The following is a 20365-nucleotide window of genomic DNA, read 5'->3' as shown; positions in this document are numbered from 1 at the left end:
GGTGTCAGTAGAGCTGCTTGTTTTCCATGCTTGACCTCAGTCCACGTGCAAAACATCTGATGCAGTATTTCTGGGCAACTCCACGCAAACCCAAACCTGAACTTGGGCAGATTCGAATTCTACTGTCAGAGGGGTTTGTTGTATTCTAATGTATGTGCAAATGCGCATGTTTGTAGCTACCCCCTTTGTGTCACAGGAAACACCTGTTTCAACAAGCTGGCTCCACAGCTACAGACACACACACACAATCAGACTGAACAATAAACAGAAGCGAACAGAAGTGATGTTTTTCCAGGCAGATGCAAACAGATGACACAGGTCTGAGTGTGCAAACAGTTCCATGAGAGTTTTCATCTGGAATCTCCTCAAACCCATGCGGCTCTTGTGGAGGATTTGCCATGTTAGGAAAAGCTGAATGAAGGTGGGGCTTTACCCACAGAAACCCAGCCCTGGTTGGGATTTGTGTTGAAGGGCGAAAAACGCGTGGGCTGAACGATGACATCCCTGCATGACTCAAATGATGGAGAAGAAAGCCTTGTGTGCTGAACCCTATAAGCGTTAATGCTGCTGTACAAAGAGATGGAAAAAAACAGAAGTGTGGGAAAAATTACAGACACCTGTGAATATGTTTTATCATCTTTTTCCCTGATTGTCATTGGTTACCCCAAGACAGTGTTGTCAGATTGGGCAGTTCCCCACCCCATTGAACGATTTTGATCCAGAATTTGCTGACAAAAAGTGCTTTGTGCAGGTGGAGATCATTTGTGCAGGTTTAGGGGCAATTTCATTAGAGTAACTCTTTGAGTGTTTTGTTTTTTTTTCTTTGTGGGGTTTGGCAGGTTTTAGATTACTTATAGCCTGGAAAACCATGACTGTCAAACAACATTGTCCACAGAGGATGTGTCAGGGGAGAAACGATGAAATGGACCACATCATTTCAAGCGTTTAAAACAACAAAACAATGTTTCCTTGCTCCTCTTCAGTGGATGAAATCTATGTGAAAGACGGGCGTGTGTTTGTTCACTGGATGGCACATGTTTTTGCTCACGTGTTCGGGCCCGTGCGTGAACCGAGCGAACAAGGATGGAGAGAGTGTGGCGGACGGAGGAAGAGGAAATTGCCCAGGCCCTGCCCTCTGATTGTATTCGACTTTCTAAAGGGGTCCAGCCCAGCCCGGTGGGAGCTTAAGCTCATTCCAAGGGACCAGAGGAAGGAAGTCACCCAGCCTCAGTCACACAGCCCCCACCTCTGCACGGTATATCAAAGGTGGAATCAGATGCCCCCTACTTCCATTCCTGCTGTGCTTGCAATAAGTGGTCTTTACCCCCATTTTCATATTTATTCCACCTATATAAATGGGCTTTTATTTCCAATCTCTTCCCAGCTCACATCTTCCTCGTCTTCTATTCCTCTTCATCACTCCACAACTCTTTGCCCCCTCCTCCTCCTCCTCCCTTTCCCTCCACCGTTCTGTTTATTCCCTGAAGCTTGGCCTTCCTAAAAAAGGTAAAGCCTAACCCGAGGTGGAGGCGCTACTCTTTCACACCCAATATGGAAGTCCAGCTTCTCTCACTGTAATGTTTTTATCCCAGGTCTCAGACTGGGGGAGGATGTGATGCTGATGACTTCGCCACCTATCACTTGTATTCCAGACACACACAAAAGCAATCCGAGTGACTTACGTCTCTCATTACGTCTGTCTTGTTTATTCTTCTTTATAAGTTATTTGATGCAAAGCTTTTAATACATTTCAGTTGAAGTCTTTAATTTATCTTTTTGTGTGTGTGGTTTTGGTGTCAATAACACATTTTTGAGAAAAAAAACTTTATTTTACAGATTTTAAAAGTTTGTAAATTAATGGTTGGTTTACAGTTGCAGACTTCCTCCATATTTTAGTTGGACATCGTTTAGTTTAACATCTTTATCTTTATTACTCTAATATATTAAAATTAGGTTTTTTAAAGTTATTATTGTTGTTATTGTTGTTTTATAGACAAATTAGCAGTTCAGTTGTCTTCTTTTACCCTTCTTTGGAGCTGATCTTCCTCCTGTCTCCATCTGTGCTTATTTTATAATCAATCTGACATTAGGGATATACTCAGTCTGTGTAGTTTGGTTGTATTTGTTTTTCACTCATAACTTGGTCACTCATTTAACTCAGTTTATATGGGTTCTGATAAGACCCCATAGGGTTTAATCACCTGAATATGATATTTTGCACTGTAATTATGTATTCAAGAAATGTTTGCAAACATTGACCCCTCTTTATAGGTTAAAGTTAAAGAATAAAAGGTTAGAAATAGTTAACAGAAAGAACTTTGGATTGCAGAAAAAAAATAATCTTTTGTTTCCTGTAGTGTCCAGACTGTTCCGTGTCCACATTTTTATCAATTCTTATCAAGTTTTTTTAAGTAGACAATACAAGTGCTTTGAAAAGTCTGATTCAAGACAGGAAGAATAATACATTACATAAGGTTTAAAGCCTTCCAGGAAAAGCAAACAGTCATCTCCTTTATTTGGAAAGCCTATACCTCTCAGCTCACCGAGCTGTGTTTTTATTCTCAGTCCTCTGAGAGGATTTAACAATTTATGAATTGCTGGTCCAGGTGCTCTCTCCTCTTTTGACCCGTATTTGTGGACGCGCTGGGAGTCCACATAGAGGACTTGACCAAAGAAAAGAAACTACAAAAAAGTTAAGTTAAAGTTCCTTGATAAATAAATTCCTTAATCACATTTAATTTCCTTTGTTCTTTGAAGTATTAAATCACTTTCCAGGTAAAATAGCTTTAACTCTAATGAAAACAGACATGGTGAAAGTTTTATTTTTAACTTAGTTATTTACATTACTCTTCAAATAAATAATGGCATTTTTTTTTTTGGATAAGACACAAAAATAATCCAAAGAATAAAGGCCAGCTAAAAACATTTTTCAAAATGAGTAAAAATGTTATTTCTTTAGGTTATTATTATTACATTATTATATTATATTATTATGTTATATTAGGTTATTTGTTTTTCACCAAAAAGCAGGTATTCATGCCGGAGTTTGCCGTAAATCTGCAAACTCCTTTATTATGTAGCTGTATTATATAAAAATTAAAAGTGTCATTTTATACATAAAAATTTGAAGACCTGACCACTGTTATATTAATGCCATATTTACCTGATTTTAAGTCATTTTTTTTCTTTCATGCTTAGATTTTACAGTTGGGATTAAAAAACTAACAAACAAAAATAATAAGTGCTTTCAGCCTTATAGACGCACTCTGATCATCTTTTGATCTATTGTAAACTCCTTCCCAGTGGTCTTTTAAATGTAATTGTGCTCTGTTCGGCCTAAATAAAAAAACAGGGTCATTTTCCAGGACATAGTTTCTGCAGAGGGGCAGAAGTTCTTAAAAAACTGAGTTGTCGGCGGGCCTTTTGACAACCCCATCCCCCCTTCCCCTCCTCATTGCTGAGAGCTCTCTGTTTACGTGCTCTCCCGCTAGCTCACAGCCCCCCAAAATCCCAGCCTAACATTAAAAAAATGTCTAGAAATATTGGAGCTATCCAGCTGTACCGTTTTGATCCAAAAGTTGAACATGGATCTAATCATCTACAATTGAATGCACCAGAATGGAGCGGAGAAGAGAGCTTGTGGTCTGCTGATTGTAGTTTGTTCTGTAGTAACAAAACAATCTTTTTCAAATTGCATTTTTTTGTCTGCTTCTGATTCACGATTTAAATAAAGAAATATTCAGAAATACAATTTTAAGCTTATTTCATTTTATACAAGTATTCCATCAACAGAAAATTGCCACAAGAAAGTGTTAATAACAACTTTCATTTGAGTGGGTCTTTTACAGCTTCTCACTTCTAAAGACTAAAGACAGGATGTTGAATTATTTGCACAGGATGACTGTCAGGAAGAGCAGAAAAATAGTTAAGTGAGCCAAATACAAATGGAAAGAAGAAAAGATAAGAATGAAAATGAAAGTTTTGTTTAAAGTTTTGTTGAAATTTGATGCAAAGAGACACTTGGGCAGTCCAAGTCTAGAGTTTTTACTGGAAAACCAGATCAGTTTAAATTCGAACAATGCTAAAAATATGACATCAGTTATATATCAGTTTTCAGATTAACACACACAAACAGGTAAAGCGGCAGAAAATAATAACTGTTTTTAAACAAGTGCACAGAAGGAAAAAGGACAGGATTGACCTTATCTGATGAGAAGCTAACAGGGTATACTGGAACATTCAATCTACAGGTTTACATTCATAGCACTAACAGGGCTTTTAGCTTTAGTTGAGGCAGCAGCTGTTGTGCAAATGTTCCTATGCATTATTTGGATTTTTTTAATGTACAGTATTGTGCTTCTCAGATGTTTTGGATAAAAGAAAAAAAACCTTCATGTGGGAATTAGTTGGACTCTATTATGTTGTCTGGACTTTTATTAGAATCTAAGTTTAACTGTATTTCCTCTGTTTCTCTTGTTTTTCTCTAGTGTGCCGAATAGTTTGCCACAAGAAATGCGAAGTCAAGGTAAGATATGAAAAATACTCGTAGGATCACATTAAATTACTATTGTGATAAGAGAAGTACATAGACATGATACTTTGAAGTTTGTTGTACTTTTTATTTACAGATCTTTCTAAAATGAGAGAATGTGTGTTAAAAGATGGAACACATAAATAGAATTTGACGATTTTTGCCGAACTCCCCCTTTAGGCTTTGCTTGTGAGTATACATGCACCGTAGATGAGGAGATAGATGGAGTTCAGGGAATTTATGTTGTCAAAAAATGTTAAGAATGTCCAAACAAGTGCTCAGTGTACCAGAATATGTTTACATTGGAAGAACTTGTGTGTCTTGGACATTGCTCCATGTCTAAAAATAACAGGTTTGAGCCTGATTCTTCCACTGATTTATATTATCATGGAACAGCAAAAGCACTTAGAAGAAAGTGGGAAGAAAAACAGAGGCATGCTGACGTTTGTGCTCAGTTATTGGGTAGAGAAAGGTGCATGCGTGTGTGTATCATGATCACATTTTCAGTTTTCCAAACGATTTACAGCTGGAATCTTGGATATGAATGCACCTATACACACACCCTTCATCTGGTTGTGATTATTGAAATGAATATTAGTTGCCAGCGTTGCCCGCTTTCTTTTTTACTGTCAGGAAATACCACGGGTGGAGAGCAGGCCAATGCTAAAAACCAGGCTGATGAGCGTTCATGTATGTTGTACCCCTCAAAAAAAGATTACCATCACAACGTTGAAAATGATAAACTCAACCCTTAAATACTTGATTATTGTCCATCGTTTAAAATTATACAGTTTTTACCAATCATGTATGGTATGATACATAATTGTTGTTTAGGTGCAAAGACTTTGTCTTGTTTCCATCTTTATTGAAAACAAGATATCTCACAAATGAAAAAAAATACACATTTTTTTTTTAGACTATAGCAAATGTAATGTTCATTAAACAATCAAAACAGTTATATACTGTGGTATCACTACACCACCCAGAATGCCTGGAGTGGCCAAGAGGCAAGCGATTGGTCAGACACGTTGAGTTTTTCAAGTGAAGTGTGTTTTAATTGTCATTAGCAGCCTTTGCAGAGATAGGTCAAACTTTAGTCACAATACCTTTCAACATTGTTCAGTTGGAACACATAAAATACAAAACAATACACTCACTTTTTCCATTCATGATGTTGAAAAACAGTGATGGAACAAGAATAAGAGTGATGGAACTAGCATTTCTGAGTATTTCTTCATTCAAATTGTTGTAAATCAGGAACAGAAAAAAATGACTGTTTGAAAAAGATTTTTAATGTATAAAATACAAGCGGCAGCCCACAAAGTCCCAAATGCACTTCATCCTGATGCATCCAGTTGTAGACAAATAGATGTACATCTTTGTTTTCCCCTTCTGAGCTTGTATCTGGATCAAAACTATACGGCTGGATAGCTCCAATAATGCTCGTCATCTTTGTTGCACTGGTAATGTTAGGTAGGGGGTGTGAGGGGCTGTAAGCTAGCAGGAGAGCATTTAAAAACAGAGTTATGGGTGATGATAGGAGGGCTGGGGGGTTGCTCTAATGGCTTCACCCACACCTTGGCTAAAATTGGCTTAATCATAGTTGAAATACCACTGGGAACGCTTTGAAAATACATCAGGAGATGATCGGAGTGGGCCTTTAGGGAGCAGCAACAAAATTCGAAGCATTGTTTCACTAATGCTGCCATTTGAAAATAAATCTAAATTGGATATCTCCAACCACCAACCCTAAAGATTACCTTTACTGCCTAACAGGTTAAAGATAAAGGGTGGAATGGAAGTATTTGAGTTTGTTTGTCTCTTTTCCAGCAGCGACTAGCAATAAATCTTGAGAACAGTGAATGCAGACAAAGGAAAAATGCACGAAGCTGCATTTCTCCTCATTCATATGGTGCATAGCTGCACTGAAGATCAACGTATAATGATTTGCAACGCTCAAAGCATTTGTATCATTTGAATTTCAGGAAGCTTGAGGTCAGAACTTGTGGGAGGAGCGGTTGAAGGAATCTAGTCGGTTGCTGCACACACGGTTGCAACTTTCTGTCAAAATCACAGCAGCATTTCCTTTTCTAAACAATTCAGCAGGAATTTGTCTTCGATTTGCCAGGAAGCAATTTGCTAACAAGCCTGAGATGAAAAATAAGGGAGTGTCTGTTGCAGGGTCAAGAATGATTGCTATCAGCTCCCTAAAAGAAGCAGGATACCTTTTTTAAGTATTTTTCTCATTAAAAAGAAAAAAAAGAAAAACGTATTTTCCTTTTTTTTCCATTTATTTTTTGTCAGCTCCTCATAACTAATCCTAAAGACAAAGCTAGAACAGGTTTCTCAAGTAAACAGTTTCAAATCTGGAAACATGATTAATGTGCCCTAAATTTAACCTGTAACTGCAAATAAATTGTGTCCCCACCTTCATGCCTGCTTACTCGTAGATGGATGTGAAAAATGTGTTCGATCTTGTTGGTGAAATTTGTCATGTGGGTGAAGACAGGAAGGATCCAATAACAGTAGATTAGATCATCAAAATAAAGGGAAGAATGACTTTATCTGTGTTTATCCTTTCAACTGTTTACACCTTTTTTGCTCGAATGTGCTCAAACTCATTGGGAAACATTCTTTGGATTTTAGAGCTTTTCACAATTGATTTAGCATAAATTATTTGTTAAATAGTTCCAAGTCCCAAGGAAATTGAGAGTTTTGTGAGATTTTATGCATTCTCAGCTATATATTGTGTTGAAATTATATTTTATTTGCAATAGGCATTCTCTCAAAGTCAAGCATTAATTCTCTTTTTTTTCAGTATAAATTTGAAGCAGTTTCTTCTGGTTTAACAACTACCTCTCTTAATTTGCCACATTTATCTAAAATAAAATCTAGCAATGCATAAAATATAATTTTTTTTGCCAATTTTTGAAATAGCAACATTTCACTCCCTTTTTAATTGCGGGAGTTATGTTCAAAAAATAACCTTCAAAAGACAAAATCTCCACATGCAGAAACCTTTACAAATATTATAGATGTGTTGAAGATCCCCTAAGATGAAATGTTTTTGTAGTATTTTTCTGATGATGAAGGACATATTCAAAGAAAATTAAGATTAAAATGGCATTTCTGAGTTTTTCTTATTAGAGTTGTTGTGAATCAGAAGCAGATGAATTAATTCAATTTGAAAAAAGAGCTTATTGTTACGTAGAAATTTCACTGGGTGGGCCACAAGCTCACTTCTCTGAGATCTCAGTGTTACAACTGGCTCTGGATTGTAACAGCACTCAATGTACTTTTAATAGATATATAAAGAGTAAGAAACAACCAAAATAACAGAAAACCTGACAATGTGCTGTTGCATGAGTACAAGTGTTTGTTTGAAAAATGAAGCCAAACCAACAGATACCAAACAGATGAGTGCCTGCAGGGGAGCAGAGGATAGGCAGAGCTGCAGCGCCAGGCCTGGACATGGCATGCAGACCAGCACAAGAGTCTCTTTATGGTGGATCTTTATATCTGAGTCTTCCGATTATGAAACACCTGCACCTGTGCAGTAGGAGGAAAAAGGAGGCAGGCAGCAGGGACAGACTCAAACAGCCTGGGGCTGTAACGCAACGGGGAGGGGAAGGGGGTGGTGGCGTTGCTCCACGCCAACAGTCCCATCCACAACTTAGAGGCAAAACTCTAGTCCACAAAACTTTTTTTAATAGATTCAAACCTATTCAGAAGGGGCTTCTTGTATTGATCTAGCCCTGCAAAGTTTCTTTGCAAGAAAATGGCAGAGGTCAAGCCTCAAAAACCTTAAGCCAGTTAAAAGACATCACCACAGGATAGCCTGGGAAGTTAACCAATCAAATGAAACCTGTGTGGGTGAGGCAACTTGTAGCAGACAAGGACAAGAAGTGATAAAGGGAAGGGGTCTTATCCAAAGAACTGTTTGAATTGGCACAAAAATGATTGCAAGCGCATTTTTAGATTAGATTGGATTAAAGGAGCATGCCAAAGTGTTTTTTGGCAGCATGCGGTTTTAGTTATAAGCTTCACACTTTGCATTTTTGCAAGCTAGCTATATTATTTTGTAAAAAAAAAAAAATTCCAGTGACACAGGTAAAGGTAGAAAAGTTTGTTATGTTTAACATGAATGAAATAAGGTAAGTAAATAAGTGATTGCTGGTCTTTTCTAAAGTTTTATGAGGTAGAGGCACTGAAATTCAGAAATCCACTTAAACATGTTCTGTATAGTATTACACTGACTCGTCATATCTTTTCAAAAGTGTTTTTAGAGGGAAACTACTACGTCCCACCCTTAATGAGGAACGAGGTCTGAGAAAGCGGGCAGCACACCCAGGCTTCTCACCAGTTTCCTTCTCTGAAATGACAAAGCACTTGTTTTCACTTGAAGCAGCTCTTGCAATTCTCAGACTCCATGTTTTGAAAGCGTAGAGAAATCGCTGGCGTGTTTGTTTGTTTTGGCTCCTCTCCATGTCCTAGTCTGTTATTTCACATTTGCTGTTTGTGACCCCTTCAGTTCCTTTCTCTGAACACACCATGTTTGACTTACAGCAGGCTGTTTCACTGATGGATATGGTTCGGCTTAGGCCATCATGTTTGTTCATCTAAAAATGTTTCTCTCTTTTTGGCCTTTCCATCTGCTGAGTAGGAAAATATTTCTCAAATTTGATGTTTTGCTAACAAAAACATAAAGCTACTGGAAACTGTTAAATGAACATAAAAACAAGATAAAACTGCGACTTTACGGATTAACTCAAAAAAGAAACTCTAAAATAAATTAAAAAAGTTATTCTGGCTTGTACGCATAGGTGCAGCTTTTCCAACATTTTCAACATGTCTGAGCGATCACCCAAAGATATAAATTATTTGATGTGGCAAAGAATAAGACGCTACGCCCTTCTTGGGTTATTTATTGCTCTCAAAGCTTTGGCACATTCAAACACCTGTATGCACAGATGCGAGGCGCATTTTTTCAGTAGTTCGTCAGGTTTGCAGCAGGCCTGCCCCTTGTCAGCATAACAATATTTAGATCTGTAACTGGGGAGGACTTCAGCAGCTGCCAGCCTCTGTGCTGTTTTATGCAAACAACATATACAGATTTCATAGGGCACGCAAGTTTTGGTTTTACAGTGTTTTTGGTCTTTTAAGGGCAAGTTTGGGGTTGTGTTTGAAAAAGCCTGCATTCATGTAAAGCTTTCTTTTTGGATCTTTTTGTAGATTGCACCAATTAATGTACGTTAGTTGACATAGGTAAGATAAAATGCTGGAGAAAAACAGACTTGAATATATAAAAACAGGAATTTTCCTCTCTTTACACCTCTACATAATTAATCATCCTAATGTTGTGATTTCTTCATTTTTCAGCATTAGTTTGTTAAGATGTTTGAGGTCATGCTAAATTGTTATCGCTCAGATGACAGACTTATCCTCTTACCTTATCATTAGATCACATAGTGGTACTTTTTTTTTTCTTGGTAATATTTGTGTACACTGGCATTTCCATGGACACTGGTGATTATATAAAAAATATCATATGAAATATTTTACATGAAAAACTAATATAAGCATAATTTGATTTATGCCTCTTCACATTTGTAGAGACTTGTTACACATCTTTAACCCCTTGTATTATCCTAGGCACTTTAACATTGGGAGTTGGGTCATCTAGACCCACTAGACAGTGCGATGAGCCTTTTTTCTTCAATGATTTGTGATCTTCACTGGTGTCCATGGATTACATGAAATCTTTCCACATTTATCCACCTTTGTCATGGTAGGGAGAACACGTCAATGTAAGGGTGGGGTCATCTAAGATAGCACAAGGGTTACGGACAATTAAAAAATGTTACACTTGGGTATTGTGGGAGAGTTGGTTTTCAGATAGTTGGGTATTTAAAGATTTCACACCTTCATTTGGTTTTGGTTGGCCTCTCGTGGACAGACCAAACCACAAAGCAGCTGCTGGTCTGGGAGCGGTGTTGCACAAACAAGCTGTCAAGGACAGAAAAAGATGTAAATCCTTACTTAGTCCTGCTAGTTTCTTTGACTATCATACTACCGGTATTTAATTAAACACATTTTAAACAAACTACTGCATCATGTTTATTGATGAGACATTTTCCAACGTTTAGGGGGTTTGAGCCACTTTAGGAACATTTTGCTGAATAGTTCTTTTGCATTCACACCGTCGGTGAACTTAACTAAGATTAATTTGCAGGGGAACCCAGCTTCTCAATTTTAGGCAGACAAGAGTTTGATTGTCAGAGTTGAGTTGAGCGTTTTCTCAGGCCCATATGAGCAGATTAGCTCAGGAAGCAACCTTTAGTGCAGACCAAAACAAATGACCAAAGTCAAGCAGAGGGGCAGTTTATTGGATTTTTGCTATAAAAATGTTATGCATTAATCTGCAGTTTTGTTTTGGATGTACAGTATTGTTTGATAAAATGATAACTGTTGCTTCTTATCATGTCAGTAGGTTGGAATTCATTCACTTTCAACTTGTCCAAGCTGTGACCCTGCCAAGCACGTGTGCCTAGATTGACAGGGGAAGGGCACTGTTAAGATAACAAACAAACAAAAATACCAAAATCATACTGGTGTGAAAATTGAAATGCAGTGAAAGATAGATCCAAATGTGCCAAAGGACATACATACCCTGCTGCAACTACATGCACTGTTTGCAAGAATAGCAGCTCCTGTTGATCAAATGCAGACCCTGCCAGCGACTTTCAGGCTAATTGAGTTAGCAGTCACAGGACAGACCACATGCCCGTTCCTCAGCCCTCCTTCTTTTGACACTGAGTATTTGTAGGAACATAACTAAATCTTTTGATAGTTGTTTGAAAAGTCCTAATTTTGGTATTTGGGCCTCTGGTTTCAACTTTGCTGCAATTTTGAAGCAGCATATTAACCCTTGTGCTATCTTAGATCACTCCCCCTTCCATTGACGTGTTCTCCCTACCATGACAAAGGAAAGGTGGAAAGATTTCATGTAATCCATGGACACCAGTGAAGATCGCAGATCATTGAAGAAAAAAGGTTCAGCGCACTGTCTAGTGGGTCTAGATGACCCAACTCCCAATGTTAAAGTGCCTAGGATAGCACAAGGGTTAATGTGACTACTGTTTTGATATAGTAGAACTGAGACATTCAAAAATGATCACACTGCAAAAATAGGAAGCCTCAAAATATAAAAAAAAAAAAAACACAGCAGCAAGTCACTTTTACTTTACAAGAAATCTTGGAATTATAGATCAGAATCTAACAACAAGGAGTTCCACACAATAATTTAAAAAAGAAAAATTAAGCTAAAAAAGCTAATTGTTAGATTTACTTCTAATTGAATGTCATACAATAATAACCAATGATAACTTTTTTTTGCTAGTTCTTAGCAAATGATTTGTAATTTTTGAGTTTTAAGCACCAAATTGAAGTTTTGCATTAACAAAAAACTAGTGTAACAAGTGGAAATGACTTGTTTAAGAGAAATATAAACAAAGTGCAAATACGATCTTAGTACAAGTTGGCCCATCTGAATAAATCCTCATAAAATCTAAAACTAGCACTTATTCTGAGAACATAAATCCAAATATATGTTTCATGAAAATCAATGCTAGTCTAACGTGTCAACATTTATTGAACTTTACAATAACATCCTACTAAGTGAACCAAAAATAGAAGTGCAATTTGAATTTTTTTTTGTCCTACATCACGTTTTTTAATTGTGAAGGGTATGGATCAAAAAGATTTAGGCTCACTTTAATAATAATTTCCTTATTTCTTGATCCTAGTTCCCAATGAGACAAACAAATATCAAACTGTGCTGATTTTAAGAAAAGCCTTGATAAGATGTAGAGCAGAGATAAGTTATGACTTAAAACCTGGTAAAATGTCTTAAATGTCTTAAAATAAGGTTTTAACCTTATCTGCCCTGGCCAGGTATCAACATCAGAATGCAGAAACTTGATTGGCAAGTTAACAGTTTGATTTTTTTCAATTCACCATGATTTGAGTAAATAAATACTCATTTTTCAAATTTCCGTTCTAACACTAGTTTTGATGGGAATTTCAAAACTCATTTCACCAAAACAACCAAAAGGAGATTGGAACTCTCATTAGTATGAAAATTAATTTTCACAAGAAACTGCTTTTTTGCTTGAAAAACATGAACAAAATTTATTTTAAGAGATCAAATGATTTAATTTGACAAGTCAATATTATTCATTTTTTAAACCCCATGCTCAAGCTCACTAAGCAGTTGTCTCATGGATGTAGGAACTCACACATTCCCACCTCCCTTGCATCATTACCAGAATTCCAGACTACATTAGTAACACACAGATTTTAGACATGAGAATAAGGGAGGAGGGGTGCCGTTTTGTGAAAAAGAGATGGAAATCTCAGACACATTACAAAGAGGGATCACTTAGTGTGTGAACCCAGTGTAAATAATTACACCTACTTCAGTTCAGTTCAGTTATTTTCCCATCTAACACGTAAACATAGCTTTACTAATCTCATAGCTTTATGAAGACCAAACACAACAGTCTGTCATCCCCGTGATGTGTAAGCAAGTTTGTGCAAGTAGCAGTGGCTTGCGGCCACGCATTCAGTAAGTGTATGGAGGTGAACAGCGCATAGATACAGCAGAGAAAACAAACAGGAACACCCAGCCCTGAACATGATGGAGTAATCAAGAGCCGCTGCTGGAAGGAATGTCAGCAGGCAGCCAAGTTTAGGAAGGAGACAGTGATGGGAAAGCCAGGCTTTAATGAAGGGAAGAACTGGCTTGGGAATATTGCATATGTTAACTCATCATTTTTACAAAAATGCAAACGCTGTGCATGCTGTAAAACGTCACAGTGGGTCAACTGTTTCAGGTTGAGGGGCTGTAACTGTATTTAATTAATAAGAGAGGACATTTAGCCACTTTTTCCCAACATTAAATGACTCAGTTTGAAAATGTAGACCCCCCCTCCCCCTTTCTTCAGTCTGGTTGGTGGGTGTTGATGTAACGTTCCACTGATTCCAGGGGGACAGAGGTCGACTCAGTCCTGGTGTTGCTTGGGAAAGCCTGAGTCAGAATTATTAGACTCTTGAACTCTTTTTTTTTCACGTTTCAGCCAGTTATTTTGTCATGTAACTTCACATGCTACAGTAAAATACAATAATAAAAGCCTGTACATTTAGTTTTCCACTTTCTCTTATTATTATAAAGGAGCATTTGTCTTCTTATTACATTGCAAAAAACTGTCCTTCTCAAAACAAGTTAGGAAATATAGGATAGAAGATGTTTTTCATCTGTAAGTAGTGAAAAAAGTCTGGCAATGTAACTTGACAAATTAGTTCTAGTAAGATCTCTTTAAATAAGTTGGGATTTCCTGTTGTTTTAAGACAAAAACAAATCTTAAAATTAGCTATAAGCACTCATATTTGGATATACTGTTATGGTAATTTGAAGTACAGATTTTATGATACATTTGTCTCAAGAATTAAGTAAGAGTAAAAAAAAAACTTTCCAGTTTCCCCTAAATCAAGTAAGTCCTCTTTCTTCAAACAAGCTCCCCATTAAACTTCCGCTTAAAGTTATAAAGTAAAAGCTGGTTTAATTTAGAGACAACACTTAAAATACAAGTTTTTTTCAAATCTAAAGATATTCCAGGATTTTTAATCTTAAAACAAGTTGCTACATCTTAATGGAAAGTTACTATTAAGGAAGTTTTGCCATTAAAAGCTTTTTTTTTTTTTTTTTTTACAAAATGAGTGCGTGCATCCTATAATCTGGAGTGCCATATATACAAATGAATTCTGATTTTGCTTACTGGTGTCAAAGGGGTTTTAAGAGGTACATGGCACTTTTTGGGTGGGGTATTATTGTTGATAAGCTAATGTGGTCACAGTTTTTCTTTTCTTGTCTCTAACAAGGTTAGGAGTTGGTGTAGTCACAGTAACATACGTTTTAGCGGTATTTTTGCGTTTCAAACAACATCGGGAGTTAGAGTCAGCAGGACTTCTGCAGGTTTTAAGTAAAAGAGATCCAGAGCTATCTTAACTGCTTGGAAAAATAAAATAAAAATAATAATTATAGCATGACTATCTTGATAGTCATCTTTGGCGGTGTATGTGCCAATACAAAAAGCAACCAAGAAAAAGTGACAGGAATAAAAGCCGGAACACATAAAATGGACTAGTCCAAGAGAAACATGTTATTCATCTGTGTCTCTAATACAGATGAATAACATTCCCAAGCTTTATAATTTCAAAACTGTTAACTGTACGTCTGCACAGTTATGTCACAAAGAATGCTCTGCCTGTTAGACGAGGCTTCCAGGACATAAAATTGCAGACCAACAGACATAAAAAAAAAAATTAAGGGAATTCCCACGTCAACAGAGTTCAGCCTGCATGCTTGTTGCCAGTGTTGAAGTGCTAACCTGTTATAAACAAACATGTTGTTCTATTGCCACGAACCACACGGTGCCTCTCTACCTGCTCCGCCTTCCTTCCTGGCTCTTTGTCATTAACGGCGAATTAAATGGTGCTTACAGTGTCGACATCTGGAGACCAAAAATTTCAGTTAAAGGTGTTGCTTTAAAAGCTGCTCTTCATGGTATTACTTCCTTGCAACATCAAAGACGGTGGCTGTTTTTTTTTACACTGTAAGGCACTTATTCTTAATGTGCTACAAATTTGTAACACACATTCCTCACTAATGCCCCTTTGTCTGCTACCGGATAATTGATGGGGAGGCTTTTGACTTCCTGCTAGTGTTTTTGATTTTTAGAAGACCATTTAAGATGATATAAAATAGCAGTCATTTCCCAAAAAAGCTAAAAACACAACTTTGAAAGTGCAGCTTGATTTTCCAAAACCAATTCAAGCTGGTTTGCTTTGTAGTGTTTAGTTTTGTCTTGATGAATATGACAGCCCACAACATACTTGTTTTTCACCAGTGTGCCATTTACTTGTGATGTAGGTTGTATAATCAGCATGGAGTCAATTAGCGGACTATAATTAAACAGTTCCTCCTGTTTATTTTAGGCAATAACCATCATTTTTACTCATTAAAATACAGTCATTTTTGCAGATGACTAAACAGAGTATATAGAGCTAAAATGCTGTCGGAATTTAGAATTTTAATGACCAAAATTTCTTTTTTTCTTTTAGTACAAAATTGGTTGTTTTTGTATTCCATTTATTTTCTACTGATTGGCAAAGTCTCTGAAGGATGATGGTAGCTCAAAAACAAATTACAATCCAAATTTTTCATTTTCTATTGACATTACAGTGCACTTTAAGAGCTAAATAGATACAATATAAATTCTGTTGAACATTAAACTCACCAATTAACTTTGAACCCATTATGGCCTGATGATTCATTTCAAATTAAAGCCAATTTATACAGCATTTGAACATCTTTTTTAATGCCTAATATTGTAATACTTCACACATAATGCCACATTTTTGCCTACTTTATGGTGTTACTTCCTGGTTTAAAGGACAGTTTTAATCTTTAAGCAAAGCATTTTAAGTGGTTTTATAGTCTTTTTAAGCAAAGCTGTAACCCAGAACGGAGCATTTTAACAGACATAGATTTGAATAAATGCAAAACATGTTTGAATCTTGATGTCTGCAGCTGAAGTCATGTTTTGATCTGTCACTCAAAGCTGGATCTCCAAATACTTTTAATAAAGGTTAATCCCAACTAAAATTCATAAAAAGCAGCATTTTATACTTTGTGCTTTTCCTAGTTTCTTCTCCCTAATCCATTAATAGTATATTTGATTATTTGTTGATGTGTTACTACTAAAAATACTTTAAACACAACAGCAGCAGCACCAACAGCATGTTTTTTTCTGGTTTTAACTTAATAAAACAATAATGGAGAGCATTTTGATTACATGTGAATCATATTCAGCCAATGTGTGATTATTCCTTACGTGAAGCAAAATTTAAGAGCTTCTTTTGCTCTGATTCTGTTTTATTCCAATGAGGAGACTATCTTTGTTACACTTTGTTGGCATATACCGTCCAGCTCATCTTTCTTGCCGGTCTTCCATCAGACCATCACATATATTAATGAGAATGAGGTAATAGACATTATTTTGTTTTATAGCAACTGAACATCGAAACTCTTCCTTCTTCAGGTGTGCACTAGACATTCGTATTGAGAATAATATGCACTCGTTACGAAGATGATGAGATGATTTGCTAAAAATCTATCCAAAAAACCTTAACCTTAACCAAGAAACCTTAACCCTTTAAAGTGCCACTCTGGTCATCTTTTGATCTTTAAGTGAAAGCATTCCAGTAGTCTTTTAAGTATGATTATTTTATATAAAATACCTGTGTCATTTTCTAGGACATAGTTTCTGCAGATCGGATGTTCTTGTTTAGAAATACACTTCTGAGGTGATAATGGGACTGTTGGCTTACAGCCCCTTATACCCCAATCTAACATTACCAGTGCAACAAAAATGGCAAGCAATATTGGAGCTATCCCGTTTTAAGCCATATGCCAGCTCGGATGAGGAAAACAAAGATGTACATGGATCTAGTCATCTACAAGTAGATGCATCAGAAGTGAGTGGACCAGGGAGCTTGTGGCCTGCTCATTGTAGTTTGTACAATGGATTCACTGCGATTTAAATAAAGAAAACTCAGACATGCAAATTACAACTTTATTTTCTTAATATGTGTCCTCTATCATAAGAAAAATACCACAAGAAACATGTTACACGAAAAACACAATTTTCATTGGAAGGGGTCTTTGACATCAGAGATGTCTCAGACGACACCTAATGGCATAATGCAACTTATCAACCTAAATCTTCTGAGTCTGTCATGGAATAAAGCAGCTCTATTAGCCTAAACCCTAAAACACCCATTCACACACATATCCCCTTTGCAAAGATATGCAACTTATTATTAAGTGTTGTAATACCATCAAAAGCTGCTTTTCTCCGTGACAGAATCCACTGATTTATGTTGATTACGTAAGCACTTCATTAAGTGCTGCATATCGGCGCAAAGCCGATTTTCTCCGGAAATTGTAATTTTGTAAATTGTGTAAATGCCTGAAGAGTTTTAATTCCATCTGTCCCCTGCCTCTTCCCTGGTGGGGGGTACGGGCCCCTTTGCAACGGCGGCTGTGTCCCCGGGGTGCCGGCTTCCCGTGTGGCGTTGGGGGGATTCCGGCTGCCGCTGCTGCTGCGGTGGGGGTCTTGGGGTGGGGATGGCTGGGCACTCTCCCTCCTTCTTTTCACGTTCCACCATCCATTTTAGAAGAACATAAACACTCACCTGAGCACAGGTGTTAGCTCAACAGACTGAATGACTGAAATATTTCACACTAGTTGGTTTTAAGGCATAAGTATGCGTGTGAACACTATCTGTTTTGTGTACATGTCGACAGGTGGATATTTTCGCAACTAACAGGTGTGTTTATAACATTTGAGTGTGTGTGTGGACAGGCTCCGCCCTTTTTTTTTGTTTTTTTTTACATTTAAACCTTACCATAATGATTAACAACCAGTAAACTTGTTGCTTTATGCTGCTTCATGGTCTTATCCCCCTTCCCCTCCTATTATCACCCCCTACCCCCCCTCTCTCTAACGTCCCTCTCTCTTCTTCCCCTCTTTCCTTTTCCGTCCGGTCCAACACCAAAGATTTTCAGACATGTTTGAAATTAATAAAGTTTGGCCTCAATTACAAAAGGGGTTTATTCAGACATACCTTTGGTTTGTCTGAAGATTAATAACCCCTCTTGTTAAAGTAAAATATGTCCAACCCAAGAGGCCCTCAGCTCTCATTTGTCTGCCTAGCTGTTGGACAGGACAAGTAAAAAAAAAAAAAAAAAAAAATGAAGAGTTTTAATAGTCGAAAGAGTTAAGAAAGGTGTTAAAGGGTTCCCTAACGTGCAATTAGTTATGAATGTATGGATGGAAATGGTGGATGTGGTGTTTTTCAAAGTTTAATAAAAATTATAAAAACCTTTAGTTTGCGTACAATACCACCATGCCGCCTTAAACTTGACCCACCTGTAATATTTCGGAGTAGCATTGCCATATAAATGTTTTTGGGATAAAAACAGGATGATTTACTGCTTTCTTTTGGTAAAAGTCATTATTTTTGGTGCATTTTCCTTTTATTACTGCAGCAAAGAAACCACATGACTGATCTGTGAGTGTGTCCAACAAAAGGGTAGGTGGTGGTATGGGGGGGGGTCATATTTAACCTGTAACTTGAGAAGCCGATAACAAGATCAGAGTGAAGAATGAGCTTGAGAGAAGAGAGTGTGTGAGAAAAAGACGGTGAAAGAAAAGAAAAACGTCTGCTTTAGTTTCTCGAGCTCTTGAGCTTCCTAGGAATTTCACTCCAGTGTTTCATGCTCCTTTTCTCATTACATATGTGTCTCCTCATTTGGAGAGAGAGAGGGGGGGGTAATGCTGTGAACGGGAGGGAGGAGAAAACTCAGGCAGTGGAAGAAAGGGGAACTTTGCCTGCTTGTTGAGCTGCACTGCGCCGTCTCCAGTCGTGGGATGTTAGGATTTGCCTTGGCCGCACTTCTCTCCGCTCACATTAAGACTATTTAGACTTTTTTTGTGCTCAATTTCTTGGAGGAGGGCTGAGCGTGTGGGAGAGACCAACCAGCTCTATTAGCCTAAATCCTGAAACACCCATTCACACACATCCAACTCTCTCCTTCTGACACACACTTGCGCACTCCTCCAGCTCCTCGCTGCGCCAAGGTAACAGTGAGTGGATTTTTGCTGTAAGCATCTGCTTTGAGCTCGGCGAAAAGCTCTTCGCCGCACAGAGAGGAGGGGAGGGGGGAGGCAGGCAAGGGACGATGCAGCAGTAAAACACTGTGAGAGAAGCCAAAGAGTGAGAGCGGCATACTGAATGAGAGAGGATGGCCACCGCTGTATTTCAGGTAAGTGGCTGTTTGAGCCCAGTCTCTGCGTCGACTTTTTCTGGCACAGAAAAAGCCAAAGGTGCTGTCACATGTTACTTCACATTTTGCTGTGAGTAAGTGAGGCTCCTCTGCTCTTTGAGATGCCTTTTACTGCATACTCTGGTATCCCACAAGTTTCATTTACCAGAATGTAGGATTTTGCTGCCATATGCTTATAGTACAAGTTGTGCATGGCTGAGCATGTAATTAGACTTTGCATGCTGTATTTGTGCAGCACTTGCATGTGTTTACATAATCTAATGTAAGGACTGCTTGTGTTTATTGTGTATGTGTGTGGTCTCCGGCTTACTACGAGGTTGCCGGCCCTCGGTCATGTCAGCAGTGGCGGTTTCTCTTGGTTTGGTTTTAGCCTGCAGTTAGAATTTGCTGTTTGAGAAAGAAAATGACAAAAAGGAATTACCCTTTAAAAGCAAGGCTCACTTTAAGCATGCCGGCAGTCTCTATAGGGATTCCTGGGTACAACCGTGTTTCAACAGAACGTATGGCAAAATTTGTTGCACAGAAAGCATCACCTCAGGCGTAAGAAAACCCCACAGCGGTTTAGGGAAAATTTGTACAGGGTGGTTCCCTCACGTTTACCTCAACCAGAAGGGCAAAAGAAAAAGGAATCAAAAGTGAGAACACATTTTTGAGCAGTTCTGCAAGGACAGCTGTGCTCTGGCAGCTGTCACTATGTAGGGGAGTGAGCTAACTCTCGCTAGATTCTTCCAGCTGCCAAAAAAACAGCACGGTCGGATTCCAGTAAGAACATTAGAGCACTAAAGTTAAGTGGTTCTCTTAGTATGCAGTGGCGGGGTGAATCTGCTGCTTCATTATCATCACTCTAAGACTCCAGATTAGCT

At 37.8% G+C, this 20365-nt stretch overlaps 1 protein-coding gene across 15 annotated transcripts in view; it reads left to right on the top strand.

The window, feature by feature from the left end:
• Positions 1–20365, top strand: part of LOC101155555 (tensin-1) — a 172530-nt gene that overhangs the window by 70585 nt on the left and 81580 nt on the right. For 14 of the 15 annotated variants that reach the window (XR_002292726.2, XM_020712927.2, XM_020712931.2 and 11 more), the window contains exon 3: positions 4488–4525. Coding sequence is in view for 14 of the 15 variants with exons in the window: in XM_020712927.2 (XP_020568586.1) it covers positions 4488–4525 (38 nt within the window). In the remaining variant the exon portion in view is untranslated. Of the gene's footprint in view, positions 1–4487; positions 4526–19010; positions 19482–20365 lie in introns of those variants that run through there. The other variant, XM_020712934.2, reaches the window with a different exon arrangement.

The sequence above is a fragment of the Oryzias latipes genome, chromosome 21 (assembly GCF_002234675.1).
Source record: "Oryzias latipes chromosome 21, ASM223467v1".
NCBI classification, from domain to species: Eukaryota; Metazoa; Chordata; class Actinopteri; order Beloniformes; family Adrianichthyidae; genus Oryzias; species Oryzias latipes.
This window is presented reverse-complemented; position numbering and strand designations above follow the sequence as displayed.